Genomic DNA, 22,158 nt, shown 5'->3' on the forward strand with positions numbered 1-22,158 from the left:
TTACTTCAGGGCCATTGAATGTGTTATCGCCCATACGTTCCCCTTAAATAAGACATCTCGATGGTACGGGTCTAATCAGCCAAGACTTCCATAACTGTCTCGGGCAGTTGGTATTTTTTTATTTTTAGGATGCTGTGACTCAGCATAGCCGTCAAGGCATGAAGGGCAACTTATCATGTAGCTGGACATTAAGTGAAGGATCATTAGTCCACATAACCAAATCATCGAAGGCTAATATCTTAATGCTTTTTAGACATATTACTTTATTTCACTTAATTTCTATAATTAAAATTTTTAATATCAATGGATTTATTCTCCAACCTCCCACCCCCAACTTTAATGCCAATCCCTAAAAACATTAAAGAACTTTTAACTTAATTCCCTTAAGATATTTTCTATTCTAGTAATTCACGAAAAAAGACTTATATTTTAGTATTAGAAAACTTTTTATTAAAATTTTTTCACCCCTACCAAAACTAACTTTACAGAAAATCTCCTGACATCAAGCTTTATCTAAGTTAATGTAGCTTAATAACAAAGCAAAGCACTGAAAATGCTTTGATGGATATTTTTATCCCATAAACATAAAGGTTTGGTTTAGGTTATTTTACTATTATTATTTTCTAACTAATTCTTCAATTTTAACACATATCTATATATATTTCTTCAGTATTACTTGAATATTAGTTAAGAGAAACTTTAATTTTATCAGAAAACATTTCTATTTAATTTTTCAATTATTTAGAGATATTTTTATGTACACACTACTATCTGAATAATCTCCCATGAAAAATTTTAACACTGCTTTTCTATACACTGCTTCAATTTTATCAGAAATATTTTCCATGAAAATCATTAATTTAATAAGAAAATGTTTGTAAGTGCTTGAAATAGTAAAGATGATTTATCTTTACCATTATTATTTTCCAACAGATTCTTCAATTTTAACACTTTATTTTTCAATTTTTCCTAAAATTGAGTTTGCATTCAGTTAGTTTTCTTTGTCAACTTTTTATGTGTATTTATTTTCAATGCCAAATCTTAATTTTAAATAAATTTTCTGTATGTTTCTTCAATTGTATAAGAAGTATTTTCCATGAAAGCCATCAATTTGATTCGAATTTTTTTACATGGTTTGTCAATCTGTTTTGATGTATTATCTATGTGTACACTTTCATGTGTATTATTGTACATCAAATTCTTCAATTTTAACACACATATTTACATATTTCTTCAAATTCAGTGAAAATGTCACATTGGCATCACTGTCAGTCACTCAGAGACTGCTGGCCCTGCGCCTGACATCACGTCAACCCCGCCCCTCGCCCATCTATCACAGCCCCGGGCGGGAGCCATGTTGGATTCCCTGACTGTCACCCAGCAACTGCTGGCCGCGCCCCCTGACATCACCCGCGCCCCGCCCCCTCCCCGTGACCATGCATCTCAGCCCCTGGTGGCTGCCATGTTGGCGTCCCTGTCTGTCACCCGGCAACCGCTGGCACCACCCCTGACGTCACCACAGTGCCCGCCCTGCTTCCAGTCTCCTGGAATATTGTCATTTCCTGTCTTCTATTTTATGAATGAAAGTGGGCTGGGAATTTGAATGTGTGCATTGGTTGGAGGTCTGGCAGAGGCGGGAAGGAGGTGAGTACACGCGTTTAGCGACTGCAGGGATTGCAGAGCTTCCCGGGCTCTGAGCAGCTGGGCCTGGAATTATGGAATGGGACCACATTTGCATGTGCATCCAGATGAAGATAGTGCTCCATGCTGTGGGTGTCTGTGAGCTCTCAAGTCACACCGCGCTATCCTCCTGTTGTCTCCACAGAAACAGTCTGTAAGTTTGGAGAGGCCTGGCAAGACGCGGGCTTCCCACTCTGTAAAGTTTGCAGCGGGGCAGAGTGCAAACCCTCTCTGTGCTCTGGGCAGGGACAGTGGCTGGGCAAGGTGCAGGCTTCCCGCTCTGAAAAGTTTGCAGCGGGGCCGAGTGCAAACCCTCTCTGTGCTCCTCTGGGCAGGGACAATGGATGGGAAAGGCACAGGCTTCCCACTCTGCTCTGGAAAGTTTACACTGGGGCGGGGTGCAAAGCTCTCTGTGCTCCAGGCAGGGACAGGGGCTGGGAAAGATGTTGGCTTCCCGCTCTGGAAAGTTTGCAGTGGGGCGGAGTGCAAACCCTCTCTGTGCTCCTCCAGGCTGGCACAGTGGCCTCCTAGCACGACCCTCCTGTGGGAACGGAAGCCAAGCCTGGCCGCCATGGATCGCTGGGCTGTGCACCCAGCCCTGGATTCTGGCTGTGAGCTGGTGAGACAGGAAGGGAATTCACAGGCCAATAAACTGCATCCTGTTCCTTAATGACACAGGCTGGGCTGTGAAACGACAAAGACCTGGTAGAGTTTACAGAGGTCTGGGCTGGCGCTTTCCCAAGGAACATAAATAATCAGGTTGGAGCTGGCTGGGGTCAAAGGCTGTGGGATGGACGGGGATACATCCCAGGCAATTTTTTTTTCTTTAGTTTTGTTAGTTATTTATGCCGTAGTTATTTATATTGTTTTCCTTTGATGCTTGCTGTTTTGATTATTGTGCAGCAAAGACACTTTTCTACAATCTGTTTGATATTTTGGATGCTTCTTTTACACTAACAGGCACCTCCATTAGTTTAAGAAAGTTTTCATTTATGGTTTTATTGGAAATGTTTTCCAGACATCTATGCTGATTGATCTTCTTCACTCTCGCCCTCACCTTCTCCTTCTGAGGTGTTCCCTGTGGGTGTGCAGCTTGAATGATTCCTCATGTCCTGCTCTGAGCTCTGCTGTTGTGTGCTGTGAGGGGACTTCAGGGAAGCTCTGAAATCAAGACATGGTGAGCACAGGATCACTGCCCACAATGGGGAGGAACATGTGGTTGAGCAGTGTGTCCTCTATGGGGTTGGATTGGATTGATCAGCTAGATGTGAACACCTGTGAGGTTTCTAGTGGTTGCTTCTTACTTGATAGGTCAGGCCATGACCTATGAATAACTTCAATATCATGGCTGATTGTAATTCTGTCCAAAACATCTGGACAAGTTGCTTTCTTATAGAAGCATGGGTGGTTTCTGTGACTATGCAGCATCTTTTTGTCTTTTATAATATACAAGAAGAAAGCAGGAATAGACCTGGAGAGATGGCTCAGAGGTTAAGAGCTGTGGCTGTTCCTACACAGTTCATGAGTTCAATTCTCAGCAACCACATGGTGGCTCACAACCATATGTAATGGGATCTGGTGCCCTCTTCTGGCCTGCAGGAATAAATGCAGGGAGAACATTGTGTATGTAATGAATTAATTCCATAAAAATAAGATGGATATGAAGCTAATAGTTGTGGTTTCATACATTTCTAATTTTTGTTTTGCTTAGTTTGTTAAATTTTCTGCTGCAGTTTTTTTTAATATTTGCTTATCTTATATGTTTAGTGTTTTGATTATTATGTTTCAAAGGGACTTTTTCTCAGTTTGGTTAGAATTTTTGATGGTTCTTGTACATTATCAGACACCTTCTTTAGTTTAGCAAAATTTTCATTTATGATTTTATTGGAAATATTTTCCAGACTTTATCCTCCTCCTGCTTCTTCTCCTCTTCCTCCTCCTCCTCCTCCTCCTCCTCCTCCTCCTCCTCCTCCTCCTCCTCCTCCTCCTCCTCCTCCTCCTCCTCCTCCTCCTCTTCTTCTTCTTCTTCTTCTTCTTCTTCTTCTTCTTCTTCTTCTTCTTCTTCTTCTTCTTCTTCGTCTTCTTCTTCTTCTTCCTTTTCTTCTTCTTCTTCCTTTCTCCAATTGTTTGTAACTTTGCTTTCTCATATGTTACAGAACTCTTTGTTGGTTAGTCCCAGTAAAGTTTTATAATCCAAATTTATTTTTGACCATTGTATCCAATTTTTTCTATTCATTTTTTTCTTTTTTATATTATATTCTTTATTTACATTTCAAATTTGGTCCCCTGTCCTGGTTCCCCCTCCCCCAAAAATCCATTAAGCCATCTCCCCTCCCCAATCAACCCTAAACTGCTCCTCTTTTCTGATATTCCTCTACACTATGGCATCAAGTTTTTCCAGGGCCAAGGGCCTCTCCTGCCTTTGGTGTCTAACAATGCCATCCTCTGCTGCCTATGTGTCTGGAGACATGAGTGATTCCATGTGTACTCTTTGGTTGATGATTTTGTCCCTGGGAGCTCTGGGAGTACTGGGTGACTCATTGCTGTTCCTTCTGTGGCACTGCAAAGCCCTTCAGCTCCGTGGGTCCTTTCTCTAGCTCCCCCATTGCGGACAAATGATATCTCACAGTTATTAACAGGAACTATACAAAATAGTCCGTCCAACTCTAGTGCTTTAAATCTTATTATAAATACCAAGTCTTTTGTGTCTTTTACTTGGAATCCTTATCATTCAATTGTGGTAAAAAAAATAATAATATTTACCACAACAAGGTGGCTTTAATTATTCTTTCTGTCCAATGATTGGAATGAAAAATAAGATGGCCAATGATACTCAGTAGTCCTGGCTCTTTTTCTTTCTAGAAAATGTGCTTTCAGAAAGCTTTTTAAGAAGATAAAATGATGACCTTGAACTCCAACTATATAGGATCAGAGTAGAAGACATAGAAGTCTCTCTATATAAATACTTCTTTTTTAAGACTGTTAAATGTTAACACCATAAGTTAAAATAGTTTTAACAAATAAATCCACAATTTATTGTCAGAACATTAATTCAGGAATAGGGAATAAAATATTTTTATTCCCCATTTCTAAGTTTCAATGATACTACATTTTAAAAGTATCATAGTTTATCAAAGGTTAAAAGGTAAAATTATTGTTTTTTCCTAAAGAAAATTGACAAAGCATTTCTTTAAAAAAAGATTTATTTATTTATTTCATGTATGGGAGCATAATATCCCTGTCTTCAGACACAGAAGAAGAGGGCATATGATCCTGTGACAGATCATAGTGATCCACCTTGTGGTTGCTGGGAATTGAACTCAGAACCTCTCGAAGAGCAGCCAGTGCTCTTAAACGCTGAGCCTTCTCTCCAGCCCTGAAGTACATTCTATATATCAAAAACAATTTACTCAGGATATCTTTAGACAAATTCTCATGACCTAACTAGTTATTCCCCCTACAAATTATAGAAATACTGGCCACCCATGTCCCCTCATTTCACAGAGTTTTAATAACATTCAAAAAGCCCTTCTGTGATTATATTAATTCAAGGGAGTTGAAGATATGAAAATGGTTGTTGTTTAATTTAGAAAATAAGTCAGAAGCCCTGTGCTGATCTTTCTATCTTAGTATATTTATTGGTTTTTAATGAGGCATTTTGGGAAATAAATATTGTTTAAATTATTAAAGTGTTTTTATCTATATAAATATTTACACATGTATATTTCATTTTTAAAAGCACTCATATGTATCATTCTTACATTGAATGAAGACAATATCCAATATGAATAACAAATCCTGCTCTAGGAAAACAAAAATCTTTAAAACTAATTTAGAACCCTAAGGGATAGTGACCATGTTGTGTACTAGAATTGGGATACGGTTCATAGAGATATCACTGTGACCAGATCTGTATGTTTACATATATCAGGTACTTAAAAGTAGACATTACAATTTAAATATATATCCTCATGTTACCCATTACAAATAAAGATTCAGAGATATAATGTCATTTCATATTTATTTTACCTGTGGGGATTTATTGATTAAATATACATTTGTCTATTCATATTAATTTTTAAGTTTTATTTATTCTGAATAAAAATAACTTAGTCTAAGTTAACCAGTTTACTTTACTTGTAATCTATTTGGTATTAAGAAAAAGATGTGAAGAATAAACCATGATCCCATGTGGATATTCTATAAATAAGTAATAATAGACAAATTTCATTAAGCCACAAATTTATGTTTATTGCTTGTCCAAGATTTTTTTCCATAATTTTCATGGATTATTTTGTGAAAACTTCACAAAAATCTTTAGTAAGCATATTTTTAATTTGGACAGAAAGTAAACCATACATATCTAGAGCAGAAGATTACTGAAGGCCATTTTATCACTGAGGGGAATTAGCTGCATAAATAACTGATACTGAAACCCAACACAGAGTAGCACAGATATTCATTGCTGGCAGCAGTCGGTCTTGCCCTTGGCAATTTGTCCCTTGATTATCTGTTTGATTTTGTGAATATCAGAGTCATCACTTCCTTTTTCAGTATGCTAGTTTGGAAGTGGTATGGATAAACTTTTAGGTTCTTTAGAGAAACCATTGAGTGAATAAGGTAGAAGCTATCAGAGTAAGAACAGAACAAAACATTAAGATATAAAATGAATAGCTTATAGTTGTGGTATTTTGTGTAATTGGGTTCCTATTGACTCAGTGAGACCAGCAAGAGTAATGATGGACACCATTTTGTCTTGTACCATTTGGTTATATTTACTAAAGATGTGGTGAAGACAAATGGCCCATGCAATACTTATGATATTACCAAAAGATCCCCAGATGAAACTTAGAAAAACTAAAGGAGTAGTGGTTTTCTGTTTTATGTGAACAGGACCTCATAATAATGTAAAGATATTTCCCATCTGGGAATTCTAGGTTCATGGATAACTAACTTTCCACTTTCACTGGGACAGGAAAGATTTTGATATTATAAAAAAATGAGGACTAGGAAGGCAGATGAGCAGAAAGATAGAAACTGAGTTCACATACAACAACAAACAAATCCTTTGACCTGATCCTGAGACTGACCTCAGCCCTAACATTTCTTCGTTGTGTAACAGGAATACGATTGACTCGGTGGGACCATCAAGAATAATGGTGGCCACCTTAACCCTAACCCTGAGGCTAACCCAGGGACTTTTCCTAAATCTCTAATCCTATCTTAACCCCTTAATTTTAATTTTTTCCTGCTGTAATTTTTGTTGTTGTTTTTTAACTAATATGTTTAGTGTTATGATTATGATGTGGCAAAAGTCTCTTTCCTAATCTGTTTGGTATTTTTGATGCTTCTTGTACATTAACAGGCACATTCCTTTAGTCAATGAAAGCTTTCATTTGTAGTTTTCTTGGAAATATTTTCTTTATGCTGATTTCTTCTTCTTCTTCTTCTTCTTCTTCTTCTTCTTCTTCTTCTTCTTCTTCTTCTTCTTCTTCTTCTTCTTCTTCTTCTTCTCCTTCTCCTCCTAATCCTCCTCCTCCTCGTCCCCCCTCCTCTTCCTCCTCTTCTTCCTCCTCTTTCTCTAACATATATTGCAAAAGTAAAACACACATGAGCTCTGATACAAAAGAGGTTGGTTGTGGGAAAGGAGAGGAGTGAGAGCCTGAGGATGGTGACTTATTTTCCTGGCTGGTATTACATATCTTTCTATGCTGGTCCTAGGTATTTGCATTTTTGGTGATTATTGGTCTAGGTACTAGTTTCTCAGTTTGTCTTGTTTTTGTGGGAGTGTTATTTCTGTATTACAGTTTTCTTTGTATATTTTTAGAGTGTTGGCTGAGTGCTGGCTCTTTTACTGACCTGTTGGCTATGTTCAAGAGAGATTGCTGGTTGATGTTGGAAGCTAGGAGAGGAGGTGGGGAGGGTATGAAAATCCTAGCAATCCATAAGGAAACATAATCAGTAGAGAGGTGAAGTTGATAGCATTTCAATCTTTCAGAGCTACAGTCATCTGAAGGATGGCTGGTGGCTCAGGCTCTGAGAGTTTCTTCGTGCCCAGGTTAGTTGACACTGAGGGACTTCTTATGGGTTTCTTTTTCTTTGGAGACCCTCATTTCTTTCTCCAACTCTTCCAAAGATCCCCTGTGTTCTGTGCAATGTTAGGCTGTGGGCTCTGTATCTGTTTCAGTCAAGGGCTGGGTGGAGACTCTCAGAGAACAATTATGCTAAGCTACTCTCTGGAAGCATAACAATGTATATCCTCAGTATAGTCAGGGATTGGTGATTGCCCATGGGATGGGTCTCAACTCGGGTAGGGTATAGTTTGGTGAGTCCCTCATTCTCTACTCCATATTTTTGCCTGCATTTCTTGTAGAGAAGATAAATTTTGGTTGGAAAGGTTTTTGGTTTGGTTGGCGTAGTTAACTTTCCACTGGGAGTTCTGCCTGTCTTTAGGGTGTGACCCTCTTCAGTGTCCAAATCTCACTGATATGTATTTCAGCTATTATATCCCCCCATAGACTGCCTGTTGCTCTCCCTTTCATGGTCTGTAGCAGATACTAAAGATGCCTAAGCTCTTAGATCCCTGTCAGCTGGAGATTTCAATTCATTTTCCTTGTCCTATGGCCCTTCCTTTTCTCTCACCACAGCTGTTCCTTACCTCCCCTTCCACTTTCTTAACTACTGGCCCTTCCAGTTCTCTCTCTCTTTCATCTGCCTCCTTTGACTGTTTTATTTCCACTTCAGAGTGTGATTCAACCATGCTCATTTTAGCATTCTTTCTTTTTAAATATATATATATATATATATATATATATATATATATATATATATTTATATGTAAGAACCCCGTATCTGCTTTCACACACACCAGAGAAGGGCATCAGATCTCATTACTGGTGTTTTTGAGCCACCATGTGATTGCTGAGATATGAACTCAGGACCTTCACAAGAGCAATCAGTGCTTTTGCCAACTGAGCCATCTATCTAGTCCCTTAGCATTCCTTCTTGTTTAGCTTCTTCAGGACAAAGAAATATCATGCAGATATCCTGTACTTTATGGTTATTATTCATTAGTACGTGAGTACATACATGCATGTCCCTTTGGGTCTGGGATAGTTCACTTAGGATGATAATATTTAGTTGTATCCATTTGCCTGCAAGATTCATAATGTTTTTGTTTTTACTAGCTGAATAGAATTCCATTTTGTAAATGAACCACATAATCTTTATCCAAATTTTGGTTGAGGGACATCTTGATTTTTTTCAGTTTCTAGCTGTTATAAGTGGATCAGGTGAGGCAGAGTCCATCACCTTAGAAGCCAAACTTAAGAGGATCTTTCATATGGTGTGGCTTCTGAAAACTGATAGATGATAAATTCGAGTTCTTGGATTTTTCCTGTATGGTTTAAATTTGGCCCGAATCCAGACATCTTTTGGCAGAGTCAGAACCATGGGAAGACTCCATGAGAGTTCATTGCACTGAAATTATGAGGATGATGCTTGAATTTCATTTTGCGACCACAGCTTGTTGAGATAACTAAAGCATTGGTAAATCTGCCATGGAGAGATGTATACAAGGAGAGGAAGTACCCAAGCTGTTACAAGAGGTGACCTTCAAGATTTTGCCTTGTGTGTCAGAAGAGACTTTGGATGTTTGAACAGTGTAGGAGTTCCTACAGACTGTTAGGATCCCTGAAGAAAGACTGAATGCATTTTCATCACAGGATGAATATTTGCCCATAGTGTCAAGGGTCAGGATGCAGTTGATTGAAACAAAAAGCTTCTAGATAGGATGATATATTTGGTTGCTTGTCTGTCCTGTCTGGCTTTCTTTGTGAAGCTTGTGGAAGATCTTCTGGTAGGAGCCATTCCAGATACCTTCCAGAATAGTGTTTATGGAATGAAAAATTTATTTTTTCTCCCTTTTTTTGCTTTTCCAATAATTTATATATTCATTGTCACCCTTATCACTATCCCCATTATATGTCCCTTGCTATGGCAGAGTCCCTCCTCCAGTCTCCTCTGTTTTTCTTTGTGAGGTTGTGGGGCCCCCAGGTATCCCTAAAATTGGTGCATCAATTCTCTTGTGAGTTAAGTACATCCTCTCTCACTGAGGCCAGACATGGCAGCCCAGTTAAAGAAACAGATTGGAAAGATATCCCCCACACAGCTATAGGGAAAACCCTTGCTACATGTTTTAGACGACGTTCTGAGCCTCTTCACTGCACATCTGCTATATATGTGCCAGGGGCCTTAGTCTGTCCTGTGTATGCTATTTGGTTTGTGGCTTAGTCTCTGAGTGTCCCCAAGGGTGCTTGTTACGTGAGTCTCTTGGTCTTCGTGTGGAGTTCCTATCCTCCTCAGGGGTTTCAGTCTTCCTGCCAACTCTTCCATAAGATTCCCCAAGGTCCATGCAAGGTTTGACTCTGGATCTGTGCAGCTTTTTCAGTCAGCTGGTGGGTGGATCCTCTCAATAGACAATTAATCAAGGCTTCGGTATGGGAGCATAACAGAGTGTCGTTAATAGTGTCATGGATTGGTGCCTGTCCATAGGATGGCACTCTCAAGTGGGGCAAATTTTCATTGGCCATGGCCTCAGACTCTGCTCCAGATTTTACCCAGCATTTCTTTTAGAGGGGAAACATTGTGTCCTTGATGTGTTCTGTGTTGTGGTTGAAACTGACCCTTCAGCTTTCTTCTCATGCTCCCATATATTCACGATAATCTCATTCCTTAAATCATATAAAATACAATGGATACATTTGCTAATCAGTGATAATATATTTTACAAGTCTAGTTGTTTTATATTTTTATATTTATTCTATTTTTTGCTTTTCTTTTCCAAAACAAATTTTGCTGTGTAGCTTTCTCTGTCCTTAAAGTAGTGGAGAAACCACAAAAGACACCTGTCTTGTATTTGTAATATAAGCATATTTTTGTGTGGTTTTTCTTTTTTGTTTTGTTTTGTTTTTTGGATTTTGTTTTTTCAAGACAGGGTTTCTCTGTATAGCCCTGGTTGTCCTGAAACTCACATTGTAGACCAGGCTGACCTCGAACTCAGAAATCCGCCTGCCTCTGCCTCCCAGAGTGCTGGGATTACAGGTGTGCGCCACCACTGCCTGACTCTGTGGTTTTTCATCCATATGTTTAGTATTGAAATTTGATCAAATGTTATAGACTAAACTTCATATTTCTGCCAGATGAATACAGATGTTCTGTGAATTTATAATTCTTTGTAAGAACTTTCCTAAAAAACTTTGAGTTCAGTATCATTTTTCCCATGGTTGTTTTTTGTAGGGATTGAGGGTCTTAAAATATACATTTTAGTCTCCTAGAACACATTACAAAGGTCATTCTGGTGTCTAGCTAAATGGCATACACCTGCCTGTGCTTCTGTGATTAAAGACATGAAAAAATACACCCAGCTTGCCCATCATGTTTGTAGTTAGCAATTGTTCATACAATTGTGTGCTCGGTATTGTGGATCTGTTTCCTCTGCATCTCCCTCTCAATTTGCAATTCTCTGGCAAAGCTGTATCCTATTCAAAGTGTTCAAAAGTGACACAGGTGTAACTAATAATTCAAGTTCCTTCTAAAATGAAACATTGATTATATCTTCTGAGTCAGAGAACAAGTGAAGCAAGTGCCAAAATTATATGAATATGTTTTTGAGGAAGCATATATTTCCTTTACAGTGATGATAGTCTCATGTTTTGTGTTGTACACATGTATGGAATATTTAGGATACAGTGACATTTGATGATGTGTATGTGAACTTCACCGAGGAAGAGTGGAATTTGGGGGATCCTTCCCAGAAGAGTCTCTACAAAAATGTGATGTCGGAAACCTACCTGAACCTCAAAGATATAGGTAAGACTGTTATTTTTCTTTGAGAAGGAAACAAATGTTTCTTGGTTATTTATGATCTTCTATTATTTTACTTGTATGAAAATTGAGCTGAATAATTCACTTTCACTGAATTTTCACTGTAACTATCACGGTGCAGTTAAAATTCACAGTACCTTTAAATTTGGCTGTTTTCAAATACTATATCATTCATTTGCTGGTACTGTGTTTTAGGCTATAATTGGGAAGAACATCATCTTGAAGAACATTATCGAAATAATAGAAGTCATGAAAGGTAATTTTCAAGTTCAAGCTGATACAAATTTGTCTCTGAGAAAATTTTAATATTTTATGGAATTTCCAACAAAAAGCGAGAGTGTAAAAAAGCAGTCATTTAAGCGTAGATATGATTATAATATTCTTACAAAACCATGTACCTCAAGATCCGGTATCTGATTTGTGTATCCACTTGATAAGTAGCTCCATTAGACCTGTGCTGTGGATCTGCCAATATGTATTGTCTCATAGTATTTAGAAATTACACATTGAATAGTGATAAATTTATATCCAAAACATTCTAATAAGCAAATAGTCCATAGAAAATTTGGTGATACTAATATTCTTGTAGAAATATGGTTCAGTTTGGTGAGAGGGCATTTTATGAGAATCAAGAATATTGTTGTGGAGAAATATTAGTCCATATTGCAAATGTTATGAGAAACAAAAATTCCAACAGTGTGAATGCAATGAGTAAACCTTTCATTTATCATTCTTTGTATTAGGTATGTCATGTGTCACAATGGATAATAATCATGCGAGCATAGGGATATGGAAAGAAGAAACATAAAACAAGAAGATATGTAGTATTCTGCCTTTGGAAGAAATTAGGAATATGAAAGACATTTGTAATTAGTTGGGTTTTTAGCTCTACAGGGAATATCGCAAAACTCACAGTGTAAAAAAAACTTTATGGGTACTAGGAATTTGGAAATTGTTCTGTGTGTCGTGGTTCCCAGTCACATGTGTTGTAATTCACACTAGAGGAAAAATATGAATACAACCAGTGTTATGCAGATCAGAGTTTTTCTAACTGTATTCAGATAGCTAAAATACATCATATAAAAAGAGGGTATTATAAATAAGAGCCAGGTAATAACCATCACAGGTGTCTTGAACAACTCATGATGAGGGAGAAAAACATGAACATATAAAGTGCTAAAACCTTAAGATCTGATGCTTCTTTACCATTAGACAAATTGTATACATAATTTATATTAATTACATGTTTAATCAGAGTAATGAATGTGGTAAAGTTTTCACATGTGCTAATTATCATTGCAGGCATGTAAGAAGATATACTGGAGTGAAACCCTATGAGTGTAATATATGTGGTAAAGCCTTTAGAAGATCAAGTCATCTCCAATATCATAAAACAACACATACTGGAGTGAAACTCTATGAGTGTAATATTTGTGGTAAAGCCTTTACAAGATGCAGTAATCTCCAATATCATAAAACAACACACACTGGAGAGAAACTTTATAAATGTAATCAATGTGGTAAAGCCTTTGCAAGACCCATTTATCTCCAAAAACATAAAAAGACACATACTGGAGAGAAACCTTATGAGTGTAATCAATGTGGCAAACCCTTTGCAGCTCACAGTTATCTACAAAGACATAAAAGATCACATACAGGGGAGAAACCTTATGAATGCAATCAATGTGGTAAAGCCTTTACAAGACCCAGTTATCTCCAAATACTTAAAAGAACACATACTGGAGAGAAACCTTATGAATGCGGTGAATGTGGTAAAGCCTTTGCACAGCGCAGTCATCTCCAAAATCATAAAAGAACACATACTGGAGAGAAACCTTATGAATGCAATCAATGTGGTAAAGCCTTTACAAGACCCAATTATCTCCAAATACATAAAAGAACACATACTGGAGAGAAACCTTATGAATGCAATCAATGTGGTAAAGCCTTTGCACATCACCGTACTCTCCAAATACATAAAAGAACACATACCGGAGAGAAACCTTATGAATGCAATCAATGTGGTAAAGCCTTTGCACATCACCGTACTCTCCAAATACATAAAAGAACACATACCGGAGAGAAACCTTATGAATGCAATCAATGTGGTAAAGCCTTTGCACAGCGCAGTCATCTCCAGTATCATAAAAGAACACACACCGGACAGAAAACTTATTAATGTATTCAATGTGGTAAAGTGTTTTCACCAGCGATAAGTCTCCCAATTCTGTGTGCTGGAGAGAAACATAATGAAAATGATCATGAATTAAGTGGGAATTAGGAGGGTATCATCGTAGGATATGATAGACATGGGTGCTTGGGATTGTTTCCACTCTGGAGATTTTTTTTTTTTTGATGTTTTTGCAAAGAAGTTTGCTGCCCTTGTCTGAAGAGTTTCCTTGAGGTTAAGGTAAAACTGTTTACATTAATTGTATTGACAATGTAAGACATTAAAATCACTGCATAGAATTTGGCCTGAAAGGATTTAATAAGCATAGAAACTAAGAAAGGAAAAAAAAAAAAAAAAAAAAACAAAGATTCAAAATGCAATGCATCATCAGGAAGTTGAATGAAGGTTAATCTTGTGATCAAGGATATTCAATGGCATTAAAGAATGGCTACATTAGGACAAGATTACATTTAGCTAAACATATGGATTTGCAGTTGTATGAAAGAGAACTGTATCATGTTAGGAATTATTATTACCTGGATACTGTTTTGATGTAGACACATGAAGATACAATTATGTGTCAAATTGCCAAGAGATAGATTTGGATTCTGGGTTCTGATTTTAAAATATAAACAGAAAATCTTAGTTCAAGGCATGGTGTTACATGCTTTTTACCCCACCATTCACAAGACAGAGTCATGCAGATCTTTGAGATCAAGGTAGATCTATAAGCAAGTTCCAGGAAAGCCAAGATCAGGCAGTGATATATTTGAAATATTGAAAGCTGCTGATAAAGTAACAGAAGGAGTCATGTTCCAGCCACAGTAAGCAGCAGAACTCAGCAGCTCGGTCTTAAATGGTAATAATACTGAGACAATTGATGCTGGCTAGCTAGTAATTAGAGGTGATGAAGAAGAAATCAGCATCACTCTGGTGAAAACTGACTAGTATTTTATGAGTGACAAAAAGGTGTGTTCTAGAGCTCACCAAGGTTGCACCTAATGGTGCAGCTCGGCTTGGTTATGTGTAAGAATAACCCAGGTGGTACTGACTTCGAATTCATGAAGTTGTCATGCAGAACAGCTGAGGCTTGGCACCATTGAGCAAGCATAAGGGAGGCTATGGGTCAAGACTAGTTCTAGCAGAAGAACCCAGCACCTTGAAGATGGAAGTACCATGGGATGAACAGCACGAACAGCAGGAGCAGGAGAATGGAGTCAACCAGAGTTTAAATTGATACAGAGGGCAGAGCTGGAAAAGTGACCCAATCTCTTTGGAGGAGCAGCGAAGATCATGTGTGGATCCAGGACATTGAAACAAGAACCTGTGAAATTGAAGTTATCTTAGAGACCCCAAGTTTTTGAGATGTTAGAACTATATGATACCTGCTCAAGAATTGAATAAAACCAGTCAAGGAGAACAAATTGTGCTTCATTGAACAAAGCAGAAAGGAGGTGGAGATCTGAAGAATACTTTGACATCAAACATGGAGATGCATAGTTTGGAGATTGTTCTGCTGGCTTTGGTCTTCCTTCGGTCCAGTATTTCCTCATGATTACCTTTATGAATAATAAAGTATATCCTGTGAATTTCAAGGTATATGATGTGCTTTATTGTTTCCAAAAATATTGTGGATTACTCTTGCATGATAGGATTAATCACAGAAGAGTCTTTGACCTTTGGACTTTTAATATTTTTGTCTGAAATCTAGACCAAATATGCACCTGTAATATAATAGCTCTGTAAATATGACCTTGAGACATAACATTCAACATTAATCATAACTAAATTCTTCAGTTAAAATATAAATAACCTATTAAAGATCATTTACAAAAGAAGCAAGGAAAGCAATAGCATGTAATGTCAGTTCTTCTTCCAGCTTTCTCATACAGGCTGGGCAAAGCAGGACACAAATAATTATTCTATGTAAGCCAACAACACCAAGAAGCACAATATGTCCATGTTACATTTTGATGGCTGAAAATAGTCAGTTAATTTTTATTATTTCTTTCATTTATATATTTTTTCACTTTACATCCAGGGTGCTCTCACCCCTGACCCTTTTTCTCCCAGTCTCAACTTCCCAAATCACTCCACGAAATACATCCTCCCCTTAACCTCACAGGAAATACCCCCCTCAGCTACAATGAAGCCTTGGAGCTTCAAGTCTAGGCAAGGCAAATCATGTCCTTTCCCAAAGAAACACAACACATCAGTCCAGGTAGAGATAAGTGTTCTGACAAAAAAATCAGAAACATCCCCACATAATTTTTAAAGGATCCAAATTATGTATTTGAGTTAATTTTATATCCAGCCACTTTCCTGAATTTGTTTCTGAGCTGTAGAAGTTGTCTGGTTGGATTTTGGAGGTTTCTTACATATACTATCATATCATTTGCAAATAGTGGCACCTTTACTTTTTCTTTGCCATTTGTATCCCCCTAATCTCCTTTTGTTGCCTTATTGTTTCAGCTAGAAATTCAAATACTCTATTGAATACATATGGGGAGAGTGAACATCCTTGTCTTTACCCTGATTTTAGTAGGGTTTCTTCAAATATCTCTCCATTTAATTTGAGATTTTATTTTTGTTTGCTGTGTATTGGTTTTATTATCTTCAGGTACCTGATCTAAATACTTTTCAAAAGAAGGGGTGTTGTATATTGTCAAGTTGTGGCTTCAGTGAGAGAAGATGCCACTAATCCATGAGAGACTTGAGGTCTCCGGGTGTGTGGAGGACTATTGTGGTGCGGGTGAGGGCTGGGGACATCCTCTTAGAGAAGGGGTAAAGGTATAGGATTGGGAGTAGTCAGGCAGCAGACCAGGGAGGGGATAAAGTCTGGACTGTACAAAAGGATTAAAGAATAAAAATCAATAACTTTTAAAAAGAATTCACATGAAGACCATGCTGCACATCAGACACACGTGGGTACCAGACCTGCGTCCAACCTCTGCGTGATCATTGGTTGTTGACTGAGTCTCTGTGAGACCCACGGACCAAGGTTTGTTGATTGTGTAGGTATTTATTTTTTTGGTATCCTTGACACATTTTACATCACTTCATTCTCTCCCTGGTTCTTCCAAAACACTCTCTAAGCCACGCCCGGGGTTTGTTTTGGAGTCTCTGCGTCTGTCTACACCAGCGACTGGATCTCTCTAAGGAGACAGTTGTGTGAGTCTCCTTTGTGCAAGCACAACAGAGTGTCATGAATAGCGACAATCTTTGGCTCGCTGCCATGGGATGGGTATTCATTTGAGCAACGCAATGGTTGGGCATTCAGGGAACCACGGATCCATCTTTATCCGTGTGAATCATGTCATCAGGGCAAAATATCAGCCCAAGGGTGTGTGGGTTGTGTGATGTCTTCCTTTCCCCACTGGAATTCTCACCTGGCTGTAAGTTGTTGCCACCTCAGTCTCCATGTCCACTCTGCTATGAATCGTCGTTAAGGTCACACAATGAACTCCTGTGAGCATCAGCGTCTCAGGTCTCCCATTCATCCCAGAGACTAATATTTATTTTGGTAAACCAAAAACAGTATGACTCATAGAAGTCCCGTACTATATGTAGAACATTGAAATTAAGAAGTGTTCACTTACTTTTAAATGTCACGCTCACCGTTTAAATTTAGATCAACTCATCACGGAAGAATGCATGCGTGCTGAGTTCAGGAGATTGGATAACAGCGTACTGAGTCCTCCGTATATTTAACACAAAAGGAAGAAAAGTATGTTCATCATCCCTTGGAATTGAGATAAATGAAATTATTTTATTATTATTTATTAATTGATTTATTACATCCCAATTGCTGTACCAACCTTGTCCCTCCTTACAGTGTTCTTCACCTCATCCCTGGGTATTCCCTGACCCTAGTGTATCAAGTCTCTGCAGGATTAGGCACAGCCAGACCCATTGAAACCACACAAGGCAGTCTAATACTACATAAATTCCAGGGGACCTTGGACAAGTCTCATTATTATTATTATTATTATTATTATTATTATTATTATTATTTTGGTGGCTCAATCTCTGCGAGCGCCGAGGTGTACATGTTAGCTGACACTGTAAGTCGTCAGGGCCTCAGTCTTTCCCCAAACTCACACATGTGATCCCCAATATCCACCTGAAGTATAGCTGTGGGAATCTGAATCTTTCTTAGTCAGCTGCTAATTACAGCCTCTGAGAAGACAGCTATGCTAGACTCCTCTCTGTCACCACAGCACTGAATCACTAACAGTGTCAGGGATTGTCGCCTGCCTATGACATCAGTCTCAAGTTGGGCGTGTCACTGGTCAGCCATACCTGCAGTCTGTGCTCCATTTTTTTTAACCTGCATTTCTTTTGAACAGGACATATTTTGCCCTCTCCACAACAGGGCAGATGTTTTCTAGGTGAGTTTGTGTCCCCATCCCTCCACTGGGAGTCCTGTCTGGTTGTGTCTTTAGATTTCTTATTCCAACTGTTGTGTGTTTCTGCTGAGGTCATCTACAGAGAGTCCTGGTGGCTTCCATCATCCAGATCTCTGGAACTTCCTAAAGATTCCCACACACATACGTCTGACATAATATTCACTTATCGCTATGTACATCCCTTGCATGTTGTTTTTGTCCTAGCATATCTCACCCAGGGTAATATTTTCTAGTTCCATTCATTTGCCTTCAAAATTATTGTCTTTGTTTTTAATAGCTAAAAATCAATACATTGTTTATGTGTACCATATTTTAAATGTACACATACATGTCCATGTCCATGTATATATACTTACACTTATGCATACACACATACATATACACGAGCCCTCTGTTGTATGTTGGATTATTAAAATGTTTCAGCTGCCATTTCCTGCAGCTGACACTTTTTTTGCCTTACAGAAACTTTGGAATTTCATGAGATCACATTTATTTATATTTGCTATTAGAGTCTAGGATACATGTGTTCTGTTTAGGAAAAAATTGTCTCCACTTCAAGACTACTCCTATTTTTTCTTCTATTACTTCTGGATTTATATTGAGGTCCGTGATCCTCTTGTACTTGAAATTTGTGCAGGATGATAAATATCAAGCTATTTTCCTTCTTATACACGCAGAGAGCCAGTAAAGTCAGCTGGATCTATTCTCGGTGCTGTCCTCATTCTATAGGATGGTTTTTGGTTCTTGGTAAAAAATCAAATGGCCATATATATGTGGGTTTATTTCTGGGTATTGGTTCAATTCCATTGATTAGTAACAAAACCATGCATTTTATATCAAGATTGCTCTGTAATAGAGCTTGAAGGTAGGGATGGTGATTCCTCCAGATTTATTTTTTATTATCCAGGATTGTTTTGTTATCCTGAGGACTTTTTTCCATATGAATTTATGAGTTTCTATTTCAAGGTTTTAAAATATGTAATGCAATTTTGATTTGAATCATATTGAATCTGTATATTTCTTTTAGTAAGATAGCTATTTTTTTTTAATATTTCAATCCTACTGTCTGGGACCATGGGTGACTTTTCCATCTTCTGAGGACTTCTTCAATGTCTTTCTTCAGGAACTTCAAGTTCTTATCACACCAACATCTCACTTGCTTGGTTAGAGTTACATCAAAATGTTTTCAATTATTTACACCTCTTGTGAAGGAAGTCCTACCCCTAATTTTTTCTTTCTGGAGGATTATCATACTTTTAACAATTAAGGCTGCTGATTTGAGTTAACTTTATAGGTGTGAGCGTGTCCTAATTCACCCTTGTGCTTTTGTACATTACACTTTTCTAATATATGTTTGTACCTCCCCTCTGACTATGTTTTTGCCTTTTCCCTCTTAGGGTTTTCAGTTTACTGATGGAGTTTTGTCCTTGATAACATATTTTCTTTTCTTTCTTTCTTTTTTTTTTTCTTTTCTTTTCCTTTTTTTAAAATTTTATTTTATTTTATTTTATTTTTTGCTCTTTTACTTAAATTTTGCCTGCTATTAGCACTGTTATTTTTGTCTGACTGGCATTTAAAAATGAAGACACTGAGCAAGAAAATAGAAAATGTAAGCACAAGCAAGACTCCTGATGCCTCCAAAGATGTTGAGTATGGTGAGGGCTTCAGCATCCTCTGCTCGTTGCCATGGGCAGCGGAGTCGTGCAGCTAAGATGGCTTCTCAGAGAACCCTCAGGCTGTTCTGTGTCACGGTCCATCCCTCCATGAATATCTTACATAAGGATATGCTTAGGGGGAAATATTAGACGACATTGCAGATTGAATTTCAGAATCTGTTACAAATCCGTTCACTATCTATGCCAGCACTGCATCTCTCTGAAGACTTGATGAACGGCGCTGTGTCAGGATCCTTTGATCCTGTGTATATGTTGTATGCCTACGAGAATACCAATCTTGTGTTAATAATGTGTGTTGGCGCCGGGCGGTGGTGGCGCACGCCTGTAATCCCAGCACTTGGGAGGCAGAGGCAGGCAGATTTCTGAGTTCGAGACCTGCCTGGTCTACAGAGTGAGTTCCAGGACAGCCATGGCTACACAGAGAAACCCTGTCTCAGAAAAAACCAAATCCAAAAATCCAAAAAAAAAATAATAATAATAATAATTTGTGTTGGCCCAGTGTGGTTTTCCATATTGGGACTCCAAATGGCAACCCTTGCTGTGTATCCCTACTGCTCAGGTGTAGGCGGCCTCTGTGGTCTTTATGAAATTGTCTTTATGAACTGACCCAGGCGCAGAAAGTCCCATCTACAGACACACTGGAATCTAGGTGAGACTAGCACTGGGACCCACAACTAAGTGACTCTTTTTTTGTTGTTGTTGTTTGTTTTGTTTTTGGGTTTTTTTTTTTTTTTTTGGTTTTTTTTTTTTTTTTTTTTTTTTGGTTTTTTCTGAGACAGGGTTTCTCTGTGTAGCCCTGGCTTTCCTGGAACTCACTCTGTAGACCAGGCTGGCCTCGAACTCAGAAATCCACCTGCCTCTGCTTCCCAGAGTGCCTGGATTACAGGTGTGCGCCACCACCGCCCGGCTTAAGTGACTCTTACACAGAGTGTGTGTCCTTGTCTATCCTAGTCCCTGTAAATATCCTGAGCCTTACTGTACCTTACTCACCCGGGGTCCTCTCTATAGTGTTTAGTGTTTTTGGTAAATAATACCAGGTGGATACACTGACCTCGCGACCTCTACGAGTGCCATGTTCTGTTAGATGGTTGTTTGATATCAGTATTTCCCAGACGAAACCCTCCTTAGTGAACAGTGTGGCCTGAGGGACATCTATTCTCTCCAGGAGGCAAACCATTCCCTGTCTTCATGATATCCTGTCAGCCATTCCCACGGACCAGATTAGGGACGGCCAACACAGAAACCGAGTGTCTCCATCCAGTCCGCCCTGTAACTGTCAAAGAATGAGGTTGGAGTCCTGAAGTCTACCTCAGTGGTAGAGTATTTCTCTTACAATAACGATGCCCTAGAAACAATCTGAGACATATTTTTTTAGTAATTTAACCATTTGTTTTCCTACTATCAGACATCTCTTCACTAGAATCTCTCTCTAAGCTAAGTCTGTTCCTTGACAAATGATTTATGATTCATAAAGTGTCGCTGATTTACTGAGACTGAATGTAAGCCAGAGAGTAAATCGTGGAGGAAGTGATATGATGGACACCCAGAGAGTTCCGGGCACACAGGGACTTTTCAAAATCAACATCCATTGTAACTCTCTGCCTTAAGAGAGTCACCTTGTCTTTCTAAGCTGACTCTGACAGAGAAAGGACACACTAGAAACTTTATGAGACTAGGGTTTTTTTTTGAATTTTTTTTTATTTTTTATTTATTATTATTATTTTTTTTTTTTTTTGGTTTTTTGAGACAGGGTTTCTCTGTGTAGTCTTGGCTGTCCTGGAACTCACTCTGTACACCAGGCTGGCCTCGAACTCAGAAATCCACCTACCTCTGCCTCCCAAGTGCTGGGATTACAGGCGTGTGCCACCACGCTTGGCGGAGAGTAGGTTTAAGACACAGTACCAAGGAACTAGTATACTAAGTAGGTCTTTATGTCAATACTAGTACCTGGAAGGAGCTTGGACCTGGCTATGACATATTCTCCTGTGGGTCCTCAGCGTAATGTGTGTTTGCTTTGGACAATGCTAATAGATGAATAGATTAACCTGGCATCTTCTACTGGCACATGTGCAGGAATAGAACAGGTTCATACCAGACTTTCCCAGACTGAAATCTCCTTATTACACACTGTGGAGTCGAGTTTCTCTATCAGGCAGCTAAACACTGCCAATCTTGAGGGCATCCTTTCAGTCGTTCTCTACGATGTCCAATCTATGCATGGACAGATGCCAAGCTAAATGCCTTCACTCAGCCTACCCTGCGATTTTGTGGAAGATAAATGGGATTTTGTACTACAACTCATTGTTAGAGTATTTAAATAGCATGTACAGTGCCCTAT

General features: G+C 38.5%; 1 protein-coding gene across 1 annotated transcript in view; it reads left to right on the top strand.

The window, feature by feature from the left end:
* Positions 1-22,158, top strand: part of LOC127673189 (uncharacterized) — a 234,185-nt gene that overhangs the window by 178,535 nt on the left and 33,492 nt on the right. The window contains 1 exon segment of the mRNA XM_052168797.1: positions 12,891-13,777. Coding sequence (XP_052024757.1) covers positions 12,891-13,777 — 887 coding nt within the window.

This window comes from Apodemus sylvaticus, chromosome 22 (assembly GCF_947179515.1).
Source record: "Apodemus sylvaticus chromosome 22, mApoSyl1.1, whole genome shotgun sequence".
Taxonomy (NCBI): domain Eukaryota; kingdom Metazoa; phylum Chordata; class Mammalia; order Rodentia; family Muridae; genus Apodemus; species Apodemus sylvaticus.